Source organism: Buceros rhinoceros, unplaced genomic scaffold (genome assembly GCF_000710305.1).
Source record: "Buceros rhinoceros silvestris isolate BGI_N320 unplaced genomic scaffold, ASM71030v1 scaffold1018, whole genome shotgun sequence".
NCBI lineage: Eukaryota > Metazoa > Chordata > Aves > Bucerotiformes > Bucerotidae > Buceros > Buceros rhinoceros.
Genome location: NW_010428353.1, coordinates 26,847 through 43,323, shown reverse-complemented (window position 1 = coordinate 43,323; position 16,477 = coordinate 26,847). Strand labels below are relative to the sequence as shown.

At 39.9% G+C, this 16,477-nt stretch overlaps 1 protein-coding gene across 1 annotated transcript in view; it reads right to left on the bottom strand.

Annotated features, from left to right (window-relative positions):
- The window catches only part of ANKRD55 (ankyrin repeat domain 55), a 47,331-nt gene that overhangs the window by 4,279 nt on the left and 26,575 nt on the right, over window positions 1-16,477 (bottom strand). The window contains 5 exon segments of the mRNA XM_010142212.1: window positions 4,319-4,420; window positions 8,575-9,236; window positions 9,941-9,943; window positions 10,685-10,852; window positions 11,957-12,141. Of these exon segments, the coding sequence (XP_010140514.1) occupies window positions 4,319-4,420; window positions 8,575-9,236; window positions 9,941-9,943; window positions 10,685-10,852; window positions 11,957-12,141 (1,120 nt within the window).

Sequence of the window (16,477 nt, the reverse complement as noted above, 5' to 3'; positions counted from 1 at the left end):
TGAAAAACTTTGCTTTTTTTTTTTTTTTTTTTCTATATACGTTGTGCAAAAGAGGCTGAAACTCTCCTTGACACGTTACCCAGCACCATATGCCATATACTCATTTCATCATTCATTATTTATTTATCAGGAACAGTAATTCTCTAAGACTTACCAGGTGTCTATTTGGGGCAAAGCAGAATCTTTACAGAGAGGATTTTAAAAATTGGTAGATTCATTTTTCTTTTCATTGCAATGTCTGTACAATTCAAATTGTGATGGCCTGAGCAGGCAGTGTTTACTAGAGCTGCCTGGCCTTTGCAATGTGGTGTAATTCATGGGCTGTATTCAAGGTTCTCTTTTCCATGAAAAAACCCCCCAAAACATTAATACTTTGCTTTAATTTCTATTGAATTTGTGAACAGGCAAAGCTAAATACAATAATTTTTTTTCTGACACATGGTAGAATACTTTGAGTTCGTTGAAATTTGGTTGTATAAACCAAATGTATATTGAGAAGCCCACTTGTTTCCCTCTTTGGAGCACAAACATATTTTCATGTTTACACATGTGTAAACCATCTACAGAATACTTTACATACTAAGTAAGCCCTTAATGATGAGTTTAAGTAGGGCAAAAGCAAGGTGGTTTAACTTCACCCCGTGACCAGGTAGCTATCACAAACCCATGCTATTCAAAGAAGTAAAAACCAGCATCCAAACATCAATGCTTTCCATCTAGTCTTGCACAGTGTACTCGGTTTAGGATATTTGATAAGGGTTTCAGGACTGGTACACAGGTGGCTTTGAAATAATAAATGGAATGACTGGTATTAGTGTATGTATTGAAACACACGAGCCTGGACCCAGCACTGGAGTCTGTGAGAGGCACAACCCTTAAGGCTGTTTGCCCTACATCCAAAAGCTATACACAGCAAAAGCACCACTAATTATTCATGTTCAGAGGGCAGAGTCAGCTAATGAAGGCCTAGTGATACAGTAAGAGCTACTAATTCAGGAAGCCTTTTCCACTCCATAGTGACTCCTGGATGGCTGCTACTACAAACAGTGAAGGCAAGAATAAGGTTGTTAGGGAGGCATTGCCCAAGGAGTATGTACTGCAGCAGAAGGGATGGCTCTTAGACTTTCTTCCTTTTGCAAGCAGTGGACCACTGTGGCCCTCTGCAGAGAGGAGGGTGCTTCATGGAATCCTTTGCTGTTAACTTGGGAAAGAATAAACTTCAAACCATTATGAGTAGCAGCAAAACCAACCACCGATCCCCAGAAAATATTGTCAAATGATGTGCAGAAATAGATCTTTTTTTTTTTTCTTCTGTTCAACAAGTAATAGTCTCACTTTGGCTTCAGACCTCCTAAGCTACATAAAGAAGCAAGTGCAGCAGAGAGTTGTCTAAAAGTCCCATATTTGTTTGGAAAATTATTCTGGCATTGTGTGAGTGTTGTGTGATAGATATAAGCCTGTTTTTCAGGGGTCCCTGGGAAAGTCACGTGATGAGATGGCACGGGTGAGCTGGGGGTGGAGCAGCAGTATGCAGAGTAACAGGGATGTCAGGCTGTGCTGAGACTACTCAAGAAGCCATGAGAGGGACCTCTTTGGCCCTGGGAGCATCTGGAGGGTGGGAGTTTATAAATTATGGTTGGAAGTCACTCAAGTATTCGTTTCCTAGGCTGTTGTTTCCTTCCTATTATCCTCTTTCTAACTTTTTAAAAAATTATTTTGCTTAGAGATTAAAACATCTCTTCCTTTTTTTCATCGCCCTTCTTCTTTCTGTTAATCTCCGAGTAGTTGCAGTTCTCTTTCTAATTTATGCTTATTTTATTGTCCTAGCTCCCTCATTGCTTTCCTCCCCCACTCCCCACTCCTCACCCCCCCTCCCTACCCCCCCGGCTTTGTTGCATGTTTTTAACACACATCTCGTGTAAAGAACATATTAGAGAAACACAAATATTTACACTCGAACTTTGCTGCTAGAGTCCTTTGCTTGTATAAAAGCTGTGTCCAGGACAGAAATATTTTTAGGGCTGGTTGAAGGATGAGTGAGATCTTGGCTCTGAAACAGTTATCTGGAAAGCTCCAGGATCAAATGTGTAATTTGTGTTAACAAAGAAGAAATGTAATCTATTTTGCAAATGACTTTGCTTTTCTGTTATTGGCTTGAACTGATCAAGCAGTACTGACACCTGAATAAATGTTCTCTGTTAGTTAATTAAACCATGATTATTAACTGTAATAATTGTATCTTATTTGAAAACAGTTTTTTGGCATGAGATGAGCACTAAAATCCTGGCTGTATGAATTACTGTGAGAACACTAGTGATTATGAAATAATTTGGGGGGGGATTTTGCTTGGAACTATGTTTTGTCTAGAAGACACAGAGAACATTAGTAGAAAGCTTAAAAACAGAAGACTTGGAGCTAGAGTTTTGAAAGCCGTTTAGTTATTTTCTTTCCTCTGGGCAGACTGAAAATACCACCTCAGTATTCCACCTATCTCGTACTTCTTCCTCTCTTACTGTGCAAGAGCAGTACAGGATTATGTATTTCCCCTACCCAATCTGATGTTACCTATAACACTACCTCTGCCGTTTCATTTTCAGTAATACTGTTATAGCTGCGGAATTGCTTCTGAAACCCAGATCTTAAATAGACAATGAGTTTAGCTCTGGAATGCGAATGCTTTGGGACCTGACTGATCTGCAGGATGAGAAATAGTAAACTGCAAATCCTCATCCAAAATACATTGGGGGATTTGCTCTTAGTGGAGCACAAGAATGTGAGAGGAGGACACTGCTGGGAGTAGGGCTAGTGTTCGTATGTGAAGAACACCCCAGTTGCTGGCTGCATCCAGCCTGGGACTCTCACTGAGTTGTGACACCCTGCCAGAGTTGTGGGAGTGGGGTGAGGCTTTCCCTTTGGGACCTTGCTTCTTACTGTCTTGGCAATGAGGAGCTGGCTGAAAGTGCAGAGGGGAAAAAAGGCTGCTACTCTCTCAGTCCCTCTATTTTAGCTCCTGGTTACAGAAACTACCAAAACGAGTCGCTGTTAAGAGTGAGAGAAATTAATGATTCCCATCCCCATGTAAAAGCCAGCTTATCTGCTCTTCTTCAACAGATAGAACATCTTTTCACCTATGTGATATTCAGAAAATGACAAAAGTTTTTGGAAACCTGATGAAGTTGTTCTAATCCTCTTCCCTTGAATTTTTGCTATCAAAAGGATAAAAAAAAAATCAGCGTCATGGTATTTTTTTTATGCTGTCTGCAGAAGAGTCATTACTTGTCGTGACTTTAGTCTCACAAATCCAACCTTCCTCTGCTATGCAGTCATTAGGGTGTTGTCATCCATCTTTTTATATCCTGTAAATCACCACGTTACATCATGTCCTGTCCCCTGTGAAATGTTACCAGAGTCACAGGCATATGCAATCAAGAGTGAAACAGAGAGTGAAAAATCCCTCGTCTGTGAGAATTCTAGTCACCTCTGCTCTGAAAAACAAAATGTAGAACCAAACTCTCCTCTGTATTGACGTATATCACTTCTACAAGGCCAACTCTATGAAACTCATCGGAGAGAAGTGAAGTGATCAGCAGCACCAAGTCCAGCTGGAGGTGGGCCAGTCACTAGTAGAATACCCCCAAAGTTGCTACTGGAGCTAATACTGTTTAACATCTTCATTAGTGACTTGGACGATGGGGCAGAGTGTGTCTTCTGCAAGTTCGCAAATGATAGGAAACTAGGAGTGGCCGATACAGGAGATGGGTACACTGCTGTTCAGAAGGACCTGACTATAGAAATTGACAGACATGACTCTTACAAAGGGAAATATAAAGTCCTGATCTTGGGAAGGATTAACTCCCTGTCCAATACATGCTGAAGATCAAACAGCTGAAAAGGGACGTGGGGGCTGTGACAGACAGCAAGCTGAGCATGATCAGCAGCAAAGACAGCCAACAGCATCTGGGCTGCATAAGGAAAAGTGTTGCCAGCAGATTGTGGGAGGTAATTTTTCCCCTCTACTCAGCACTGGTGAGACACATCTGGAGTGCTGTGTCCAGTTCGGGGGCCCCCAGTACAAGAGACACATGGGCATACTGGAGCAAGTCCAGCGAAGGACGACAGAGATCCTGAGCAACTTGCTGTAGGTGATCTCTCTATGGACAGGGGTGGGAGTTGGGCTAGACAATTTCCAAAGGTGCCTTCCAACCTCAGCCATTCTATGCTGCTGTGAAATAGAAACATGAAGCCTCTCACAAGCTCTCGGATAACAGAGACAGAGGCACACAGTGTGATATCGTAACTGACACTTGCTTGTACTTACTTTTGTGAGCACAGTGGTTGGGTATGGGAGCTAGGCTGTTCCGTACAGGAGTAAGATTTTTTATTTTGGGTTGGTCTATCGACATCTGTTGAAAATTTTTACCTGTGAAAGAAAAAAGTAACCTGTTACCATATGAAAATAATTGTGATAATGGTGTTTATCAAACCCCCATGCTATAGTGCAGCCTTCAGCTCAGCATGGAGCAAGATTCTGTCCAAAGACCACTGCAGTTGATAGCCATCAGGTCAATCTACTGGATCCCCTGGGTAAAGCTGATGCGTATTGGACTAAAGCATGAAGAATCTCTTATGGACGAGCTTTGTCTAGAAACAGACTTTGGTTTCCTTTTCCCTTGTTTTACTCTATTTAGTCTGTAACACTTCTCCAGGGTGATCAAAAAGTGGCTGTACAAGTTGGTAAATTTCTTCTGTAGACATCACATTCCCTGAGCACAAAGAAATAAATATATCAATTCCAAAATAGCAGAGAATAAAGCCTGCTGCTTCCGTTAGTTCAATTAGAGTTATATTGGTTTCAGTGATGCTTATGGTAAGAACTAATGGCTTATTATGTATGTATCATTATGGCTTTGATGTTGGGAGGTTGTTGTTTCTATTGAGAGATATGTTTATTTCATAAATGGAGATATACGGCAGCAAAACAACAGTACAAAGCATAATCATGTTTGCAAGGCTGATATAAATGCTTGAAAAAGTATCCTTGCTGTCTAAAAATTCTGGCACCAAGTGAAAGGATTCTTCTGCTCTTCCTTTCTATCTGCTCCACATAACAGACAAAAATGTTTTTCTTTCTTTGAGACATCATCTTTGTCATCTCCAAGAGCATATTTATGACGGCATTTATTTTTGGATGAAATAGAAAGGAAGCAATTTCATGATTATAAAATGAGGACTGTTCTGCCTTTTGTTTTGTTTACTGACATTCTTTACAGGTTGTTCTTTGATTTTCCTTTGCATTTAGGTAGATAAACCAGATTGTGGTATGTTTTGTGTAAAGTTGTAAATGTTACGATGAATGTCCCACTGTAAATCAGAACTTCAGTTTGAGAAATAAACAGTCATGCTGATCAGCTTTGCTCTACTCTTTTCTGGCCAAGAATTTCTTCCTATTGGACTATACCATATTCTTTATGCCAAGGTAAGCTTAACGATAGCCTATTTTTACATTACCTGTTCAAGCAAATAGAAGGTACTGGGCTGTTTAATAAACCTGTAATAAAGTATTGCCATAGCCCTGGAAGGTTAATAATCTAAAAGATGAGTCGTTGACAGAAGGAGGCTCCAGTTGGTTAGAGGGTGCTAAGAGCCACCTGACATTTGTGACAGGCTTCCTTCTACCCATATCACTTGAAATTTATCTACCTACACCATTCCCCCGGTGGAAGAAGTAGATGGCAGTACATTTTGCAAACAATAAATACTAATGCCAGCTTTGTGGATGCCAGCCCAGGACTGTGACTGGCAAGCACTCTTGCAATATTGACAGTAGTTTTTGGAATAGTCTATCTTCACTCTCCCCAATGGAGTGCAAGACAAAAGAGTCATTCTGAGAAAAAAACAGTAGCATGACAGTAAGGTAAGTCTTATCCCTACCCACCGCAACCTCTCCCCTTTGTGTAAATGCTAAGGCTCAGCTAGTAAATTGACTCATCTTTGATTTCCAGGAGCACAGAACAGAACAAAAAAAACCCCTCCAAAAACCCCCATCTGTGTGCCAGCTGCCTTAGTAGCAGTAAGCACAAAATATAGCTCTGACTTTAATAAAAGGCCTGATCAGGAAAACAATCAATACTGTGTCAGCTGAAAAAAATTATTTTTGAATTGAGTTCCTGAGATTATTGATATCCATAATCCTGACCTGAATAGTCAGTAGTTAGGAAATTATATGTACACCCACAGTCATGACTTGAGAAGTGGAGTATTAACACCTCAGTGTCCTTCAGAGACCAGATGTTGGTTTTTTTCCCTCAGCTGAGCCTCCTGCAGGAAAAAACCCGAGCAAATATCTTTCCTCAGCAAAAGCTGCCTGCACAGTGCTGCTGGCTGAGTTGGAGCCAGGCTTACTTTGCTTCTGATCCCTGTAGGGACTGTAGGCACAGTGCAGTGGAGACCTGGAAGCCCTGGGGCTCATACAGTAAATACAGTTCTAATTCACAGCAAGTCAGGTAGCTTTAATCATAGGGGCAGGCAGATTTAAAGCACACACATAGGCATGAAGAGGGATAAGCAGACCCTTTTTATCGTGATGAAATGTTAGACAGTATCTGGGTTGTGCACTGTATTTCTGTCAGACACTTTCTGCCTGCTTACAAGCTTTTAATTCACATGCTTCAGTGGAAGTCCGTTTTGCTAGTACAGGAATATTTTTATTGTTGGAAAGTTTTATTAAAGGAGCTGATACACAGAGAACCGGGCTTTAGGCAGAATCAGGCCTTTTTTTTTTCTCTTGGGAAGATAAACAATAAAAAATGTCCCTATAAATACACCAGAAATGAAACGCGGGCTAATGAGACTCTCCATCCTTTACTGGATGTGGGGAGAAACATAGTTACAAAGAATGAGTAGATGGCTGAAGTGCTTAATGCCTTCTTTGCCTCAGTCTCTAATCGTAAGACCAGTTTTTCGTCATGTAACCAGCCTCCTGAGGGGATGACAGGGACGAGATGCAGAACGAAGCTCCCACAATCCAAGGGGAAACAGTTAGCGATCTGCTACACCACTTAAACTCACACAAATCTGCAAGAAGGGCCGGAAGGAGGATCCAAGGAATTACAGGCCTGTCAGTCTGACCTCAGTACTGGGGAAGGTTATGGAGCAGATCATCCTGAGTGTCATCCTGTCGCACATACAGGACAACGAGGCGATCAGCCCCACCTCCCCCCAGTCAGCATGGCTTTGTGAAAGGCAGATCCTGCTTGACTAATGTGAATTGATTGTCTCCCTGTACTCAGCACTGATGAGGCTTCTCCTTGAACGAGAAATCAAAATCCTTGAATGTGTTTTGGGTCCCTCGCTACAAGAGGGACATCGAGGTGCTAGAGCGTTATTTGCACAATGGAGAATGACCTGTCATTCTGAAATTGCTGTCTCTACTCTCATTATTAGAGATGTGAGCATAGATTGTTGTTTTGTAGATCCCTTCAGGTCCCTTAGGAGTCAGTACAGTTTGCACTGTTATGCAATGTCAGATAGTGACCTGAACTAACTGAAGATTCTTCTTAAACAGGGTTTCTGTCCACTCATCTTTCCACTGGAGGATAATGGCTCATGTCTATTGGGGTGTGGTAGATTAACTTACTGTGTAACATTTACTCCTTGTAATGCTAGTAAGTAGCTTAGTAAGTTTGGGGATTGCTTTTGCTTGCTTCATTTTCAATTGGATATTACAGTGGTTGGAAGGCATGTTAGATGTGTTTAGTTTTGGCATGGAACTACTCCCAAAGGAGATGAAGTTGAAGAGACTGATATGTTAAAGTAAACTCCAGCATGCAGGGCAGCCAGCCAGATTCATTTAAACATGGATATAAGTCAAACAAAGTACTAGATCTCAAATCCCGCCAAACCTTGGTTTTGAGTTGACTACAGAATTCTGATCCTCTGCTTCATTACTGCTGTATTACATTTCCAAACCACAAAATAAAAGCATTTACTCTGTAAATTCAGCAACCTGAATTCAGCTCTGCAGAAACTATAAACACAGCACATTAGACCAAAATGCTGGCACTCAGGGTGGGAGGAGTGGGAAGGAGTGGCATAGTGCACAGCCATCCACCATAGCACACATGGACTTACCTGGTTGGTTCCAGAAGCAGCTCTCAGCACAGTTAGAGCTTTGAGTGCAATACTGTTCCCTTGCTCATCTAGTTCCAGGACTAAATGCAGACACAAGGCAGCAGGCATGGCAGAGGTTGTTAACAAGCAATTACAAAACACTTATAGAACCTGGAGGTACTTAAGGAAGCAGGTACCTTACATGCTTCCTAACTACCTGCATTTTTGATTGCTCATCAGACCCACTTAAATCTCTTCTTTCCCACACCTACACACCTTGCTTCAGCTGTGAACTGATGTCCTGTCCTTATGATACCTGTCATTGCTACCACATACAGGGAGCAGAAATGTAAAAAGATAAGAAAGAAATGGAAATGTCATGGGTCAGACTTACCTATTTCTTCTGACGGTTTGCCACATCAGTAAAGGTTATAGGATTTGGGAGTTAAAGAAGAAATAAATTACCTGATGGAGAACTCGGAAGTGAGGGAAGGCGGGGAGGGCATAAAAGCATGTGGTGAGATCTATCAGAGTTTAAGCCATTTATCAGTTTGTCTGAAGGAGTCCTAGTACAGACTTTGTAGGAGAGTAGATGGTTAGAGTGTCTGTTCCAGCAATCATCCAACAAAGCTTTGCAGCTGCTTCTGTGATCCAGCAAACTGTGTTCACTTCTACTCTTTTGAGACTTGTGTGCAAAATGGTGGGTGCTGGTGCTGCAGGAGAAGCTTGGTGTTGTGCTTTGGGAGACAGTTAAGAAGGAATTGCCCACAGTGATTGGGGGGAGGCTCTGGGTTCTGATCGGCAGAAGTACCTGACACTCTGGTTGCTTCTTTTCTGGAATGAGGTACTTGGTGTCTGTGCTCCTTCTTTTAAAGTCAGCGGTAGTTAGACAGTTGTCTGGAATGTCATTGAAGCTTTTATCCATAATGCAGTCAAAAGTTGTGATGATGTCATCTACTTCTGAGGTCTCTTCTCTAGGATATCGGTCTCTGCTTCTCTCCTTCTGACTGGTTTTCTGATCATCTTTCTTCTTTTTGCAAGAGAAGATGTGGTTCAACATACTGAATCGTCCTTCTTTCTTTATGAGTCTGTTGTTCTGGGAGGGAAACTGATGAACTGGCTCAGATCTACAGGAAGCACAAATCAAAACATGATGTAATTATTGCCAAATAATGAAAAAAATGCTACTCGTGTTAGCCCATGAAATGGTGTATATAGTGATCAGATACATTTGGAGGGCTGATTCAAGGAGGCAGAAAATTAGAACTCTGATTTAGTAATTAATAAAGACTTAAACTGATACTGTGTTACTTCACTCTTTCTTACAAGGTTCCTTGCCTTACATTCATCTTAATGTAGGCTCAGCGCAGCTATCGGGAAAAAACCAGAAACAAACTTTTCTGGCTTCAGCACCTACCACCTGCAGAATCGTTATTCTTAATGGTGAGGCAAGATCCAATAACAGCAGGAAGAACATGCTGGGGTCTTTTAAACAAAGTGGTCTTTGTATTATGTCATATTTGGAAAATGGTATTTCCAACAGCACAGTCATTGCTAACACTGTAACAAAGGCAGTAGTTCACCATTCCTCCCCTCTTCCTTTCCCCCTTTCCCCTTCTTTCCCCTCTTCCCCTTCCTTCCCTTTCCCTTCTTTCTCTCCTCTCCTCTTCCTTTCCTTTCTTTCTTTTTCCTTCTTTCCCTTTCCCTTTTCCCCTCCTGGGCCTGTACTAAAGAGGTCCAGCACAGTTTCAGAAGATCTATTAAGATAATTACCTACAGTGGTGGTGCTGTAGTGGTTTTCAGATGAGATTCAACTGATAGCATTTTAGACCTACTCTGTCAGGCAGAGCAGAGAAAGAGGAGGAGGAGAAGGAGAGGCAATGTGACTGGAAATGAGGAGAAAACACAAAAAAATATGATGAGAAATGTCTTTGTAAGTGCATGCTCATTTACCAGAGTTGAAGAACTGAAATAAAGTAAATGACAGCTGCTGAAACATGAGAAATACACAGAGAGAGGAAGATCATAAGCAATGGTAAAAGCATTATACTTTTTAGCAGAAAAAAACTCAGAGCAAGAAAAGACAACCACGGCAGTGAACTAAAAAATTCTAGGAAAACACATCCAAACCCTTACCCTGAGGATGAAAACTTGAAATTTATTTATTATCTATTTGGCAAATCTGCTTTTGTGTTCAGTCTATTGCCTTTCTGATTACACAAACATACAGATAGCGTATAGAGATTTCAAAAAAGTGGAAGGCACATATCTGAATGCTGAAATTATTCTGTAAGATAAATTTTCTGCTCAAAGGTGAATGAGCAAGAACTATACTCACATCTTCTTGTTTCAGAACCCTGATGGGCAGACTAGCACTGTGACTGCAGTGATGAGTCCTCAGCAGATGACTAATACTGACATTGTTATTTTGGTGGCAAACTTGAACTGAGTTAGTGCATATGAACCGAGGAGAAGTCACCCAGGGTTCAAACACTTCAGTGGCATACAAAACAAAATAAATTTGTTTATATATAGTCAGCGGCAACATGTGACGAGAGATGAACTTTTGCTTTACCTGCTCTCCTGAGACAGCAGCTCAATGCATGCTGTGTGCCCACAGTATGTTGCATATGTCAGAGGAGTGTTTTCATTGATGTCTCGAGAGCTGCTGTCTATCCCCAGCTCTAGCAGTGCCTGCACACAGTCAGCTTTCCCTGCTGCTGCAGCCCAGTGCAAAGGCGTCCTACAGAAAAGTGGGAGTATCATTAAAATAGATTAATAAATTTACTATCAAAACTATTAATGAGCTGTGCTCCTATGCTACTTGTCCAGATTCATGATATCCATTTTAATGAATTCTTCATCAACTTATCCCACACTGATACACATTCCAGTGGTGGCATCTATCTCTGTGCATCTATTTAGCTGTAGAAAAAGTAGATATGGAGGGGCAGAAAGCCTCTACATGCCATATAACAGCATCTCTTCCACTGCTGGAGTTGCAGAGTGGCAGAAGTACCTGAAGTTTTCAGAGCAGAGTTTGAAAAAAATCTTGGTAGTGTCTACTGTGAGTGACGTATCTTTCCCACTCTTTAAGCATAATACATTCTATGGAAACCTTCTGAGAACATGTAATAGGAGGTCATTTCTTACTGAGCTCTTAAGTGTAGTTAAAATACTCCCTTTGCCCCTCTTTCAAAAGAAATCCAGTCTTCTGAACTACATTTTCCTGATGTTTAGAAACTTCTCCAGAACCCTGCTGTTTTATTTCTGTTCCATTTTATTGCACTTTTCCATAAAGAATGCTATTATTTAAAGTATGTGAAGATGACTCTTCTGCACTTAAGAAATAGGGATTTGATTGTGGAAGGAATCAAACGCCTTGTCAGACTGCAAGGGGAAGGTCTCCTGGTCCTATACAAATACTGTGTTAGCATCTTAAGAGCAACAAGGGAACATTGCCATTTCTTACATACAAATAGCAGCAGGATCCCAGCTTCAAGTTGTACGATCCTGTTCCATTGTTTTGAAAACAGTGTTCACTTTTGATTGAAAGAAGTTGAGTGGTGACAAAGTCCTTTCACACATAGTCTTATCATTTCCTTCCAGAAACATCAAGTTAAATAACATTCCTTCTAGGCAGTTATTATACTAGATATGATAACATGTGAGCTGGCCTGCTTTGCCATGTTTCTGAGCAAGCACAGAAACATTGCACTGTGTAAGTGCAATTCATCAACAAGGCCATGGCCTGTGAAACACAAAACTTGATTATAGAATAAACAGAGCTAGTCTCAGCTTAATATAAAGGAAGCCACAATTTCATTTTCAGAGTTTCCATGGTTACCTGTCATCCACATCAAGAGCCTGCAGGTTGCACTCCGGGACTTTAGCCAGCTCAGTGATAATATCTCTGTAGCCTGCAGCAGCAGCAATGTGCATACATGTTTTGCCATTTTCGTCATCGTAATTTATTATTGATGGTCCCTGGTAGTGGTTCAGAATGATGGAACACAGAATCCTGTTGCCACTCTGGGAGGAAGTTCAGAGAAGAAAAGCATTTTACAATGGAGCTCACACCAAACTGCATTTTCTCTGCTGCAGAAGGTGAAGTACAATAATGATATTTTGTTTTGTGTATACCAGACTCCCCAGGTATGAAAGCCAAAAACTTCCGATCACTTGTTGGGAATTTGGTTTGCTTTATGAATTTCCTAGAACACTTCACACACTGTAAAAGTAATAAATAATGTACCAATGCAAGTATCTCCAAATGTTACAGAGTGTAAATTACTCAACAGCTTTCTCAGAAATAATCTGGGGGTTTTGCTGCTTTGCTAAGCCAGAGTCCAGAAAGATACAAGCCTATATTTTCTCACAGATATTTAGGGTTGGAAAGGACCTCAAAAGACCAACCCAATTCTGTAAGCCTGTCCAAGTGAAAGCCATTTGAAAAGCCTTGTCAAATATTTGCTTAAGTGATTCTTGAAAACTTTCTTAGCTAGCTTGCTCCAGTGTCTCAGTGTCTTAGTAGAAAGTTGACATTGTTCTCTAACCTGCAAATGAAACTGGACATTTTATATCCTAACTTGGTGGAAATAGAGAAAAGGAATGATTTTTTTATAACATAGAAACACAAGGCTGGAAAGATCTTTCTAGATCACCAAATTTAATCCCTGCTATTAGGTGCTATTGTCCCTTTCATAAACTGTGTTCATTAAAAACAGTTTCTTTGTCCCCGTTACTCCCAAAGGAAGGCAGTTCAAGAACCTGTTTGTTTTAATAATTAGTATCTCTAATTTCCATTCATACTGATGGCTGATTTATGTCTCTTTGTTTCTGTGCCAGCATTATTATTTAGATTAAATACTTCTTTCCTCTAACTGGTATTTGTTCTTCAGGTAAGTTTGTAGACAATCATCATGTTCCTTCTCTTGCCACTCTGATAAATCAAGGTCTTTGAAGTTCTCCTTCTAAGAGATGCTTTCTATTTCTCTCATTAACCTACTGACCCTTCTCCTTTTGTGTTTTAATTATGTATCCTTGGAGAGAGGTAATTAAAACTGTACCTAGTCATACACAGACATTACTGCCAGGTCTTTGTACAGTGACCCAAGCTCTTCCTTGTTAGTGTTAGAAATACCTCTTTTTGGTATGTCACAGTACAGCATTTGTCTTATGCACAGCAGCATTCCATTAAAAGCTCCTCTTCATTTTGGAATAACATTTTACACATCAGTATTTCACGTCCATAGTAACTTCCAAATATAGGGTTTCCAGTTTCTGGCCAGACCTTCTGTTAGTAACAACCAAGTTCATGCCTTAAATGTTTTAGCGTGTTCAATTTTTTCTCATGTATGACTCTAGAGTTGAAGGTAATCCAGCTTCCCCTGTACAATGCCCCCATTCCTTTCTGTTAATGTCTTCCAGTTTATTGTTATTGGCAACTTTCATCAGAAAGCTCCTATATTTTGTGCCAAGTTATCATGAAAATATTAAGCAAGGTTGGTTTCAAGCCTTATCGCCAAAAGTCATTTCCCTCCAGCCTCTATTCAACATTTAATTATTACTCTTCACTTCTTGATTTTGAGATCCAGGTTCTTTTGCTTCTCTGTGCTTTTGCCAGTTTTTTTTTTTGTAAGATGTCTACTTATTCTATATCTTTTGAAGATGGATAGTCATCTGTTAAATCTCAAACCTCTTCTAACACTTTTCTTCTCTGCTATTAACATACAGATTCCTGCAACATTAGGCACCATTGACAGGATACATTCCAGGTCCCTGGAACGCGCTGGTCTCACAGCTGTTCAGTCCAGCTGAGAATTCCTTTAATTTAAACAAAATATGACCCTCTGAAATTTGTATGTACTTTGTTTACTCATCTGCTTAATTTAGAGTCTACTCATGATCTGACATCCAAGCTTATTTTCTATGTCCAGGCGTTTTACAACATCCTCATTAACCATGTTAAAATTGTTATTAATTTATTGATGTCTGAATATCTAATGAAAAAGAGTGTTGAACTTCAAGAATATTGAGGTCCTGCAAATAATTGTTTTTTATTCGCAACTCCCTATGCCAAATGTCAATACCTTGCATACTAGCGTAATTCTCAGTTCATTTTTTGGCCATTAGCATCAGAGAAATCACTAGTCACATACAGGGCAACTGAATCTAGGAGTATATAACATATGTTCAGTACTACAACAATAAACACCTATCTGTTACCATCCTTCTCCAAGACAGTTTTAACAGAAAAAATTAACATGTAGTATCTTATTACTTCTGCATTTGTGTTCTAGTGACACTACTACTCTTGTCTTTTTAAGTCCAGACTTCACATTCTGCCCCTAGAGTTTCAGCCCCTCGATGTTCTTGCATGACTCTTATCATTTGCATAAGAAATTTCCCACTGTTCTTACTGGCATTTTATACATTACAGACTGCTCTGTCTCCCACCAGTCTTCCATTTTCTAGACTAAACAAACCATTTCAACCTCGCTTCATGGGTCAGTTTTTCAACCCACTTACCATACTTGGTGCTTGTTTTTGGCTTCTTTCCAGTTTGTCTGCAGCTTTCTTCAACCATGGCACCCCAAACAATATAATTATCTAACTGAGACTTCTCTCCTGACATTGAAAATGACATTGTTACTTCCTACAGCCCACAAGTATCACACTTCTGTTAATATGTACTGGAATTATGTTTGTTTGTTTTGTATCAACACCATAATTTAGACTCCTACTCACTTTGTAATCCACTAGAGTGCTAGTCTACTACTCTTGGACTGTCCACCAGCACAAGATGACTAGGACACATAATCACCTAAGATGTCCACCTCCAAAGATTATTTGAACTATCCTGAATGTGGCTAATAGAGAATATATTTTGCATGATATAACCTGGGTTGATTTTGATTGCATTACTCCTTATTCTTCCCCACTGGGACATCCTGTCTTTGGATTGAATTCTGGGTCCATTAGAGCAGGTCACACCTATACAAATTGTGCTATTGATCTCATTCAGCATCACTGAAATCGCATGTACTGCTCAAACCAGACAAGGACAGAGAATTGGATTTTTTATGATCACTCTATCCATCACCTGTTTAACAAGCATTCTGTGCCATGTGATGAACTTTATCTTGTTGGCCCTTTTTCAGCATTTCTGTGTTTTACCACATGGTATTAAAGTGAATAATTGACATTCAAACCTGCTATATCCAATAGCTTCTTATCTGAGGAAGCAATAATTACTGTGGAAATGGTTATGAAATTTCTGTCCTAACAATTCAATCAAATTGTTAATTAGGTTTTCTAAATAATCAAAGGCAATTTCCTAATATTTTGAGCTTATTGCTGAAAGAGATCTCTGGCCCACTGCTTTGTGGCTTTACAGCTTTCTCTTCTTATGAATTTCTTCTTATCTTTACATTCATCTTGGCTTTTTCAAATTTAACACAAATTTCTCCTAAAATGCTTACACTGCCTTTATTCTTAGATTGATAGCTTTAAGCTGAGGTCACCAAAAATGTAGTCTTCCTGCGGTAAATTTACCATGAACCACAGTACTATCGTTAGACCAGGATGTGCAGTGGTAAATTTACCATAGGAAAATTACATGTTTTTGTAATCTTACTGTATGTATCCGTACATTTCATCTTCTCTTTTTGTATTCAAATTCTTTTCAGCAACATTCTCAGAGGTTATTAGTTATTTTTGCTATATAATTTTGCTGGGGTCCCCTCCCACAGTTTTCTTCACACTTTTGTCCCATCTCACACCTTTATCTGCTTCCACCCTTTATTCAGTCTCCTCAGTGAACTTTTGTTTCTTAGATCACTCATTTAAATTAAAACTTAACTTCATGAAGAAGAAACAGCTTAATCCAGGAGCCCTTGCAAGGCTAACTCTCACTGTTCTTTAGGCAAGGCTTTGTCTGTCAGTTTCACTTGACTACAACTCTGTTTTCTTTAGGTTGATCAATAAAAAGCCCAACTTCTGATAGTTGGGCTTTCAAAATAAAAAAATAATTCTTCACGAAGTATCCACCAAATCAAGTACCATGAGGAGAATCCTGCAAGTCTGAGGCACTTTTCTGGTTTTTGACACTTTTTTCACTTATGTCTACTCAATTTATCCTCATTGTTACTACGCCAGTTCTTGCTGTACTTCATCTCTTTGTATGTCCATTTGATATGTAGAATGATAATTTTACTTGGGAAGTTTAGTGTCATTTATGTAATATCACACCACAACATTGCATTTTATTCTGCCAGGTCTTCAATTGTACATAATACAATGTTTTCCTTGTTCACTGCAGTGTATAGAAGGTTAATTTCCACCCCCCCCCCCCCACAAAAAAATC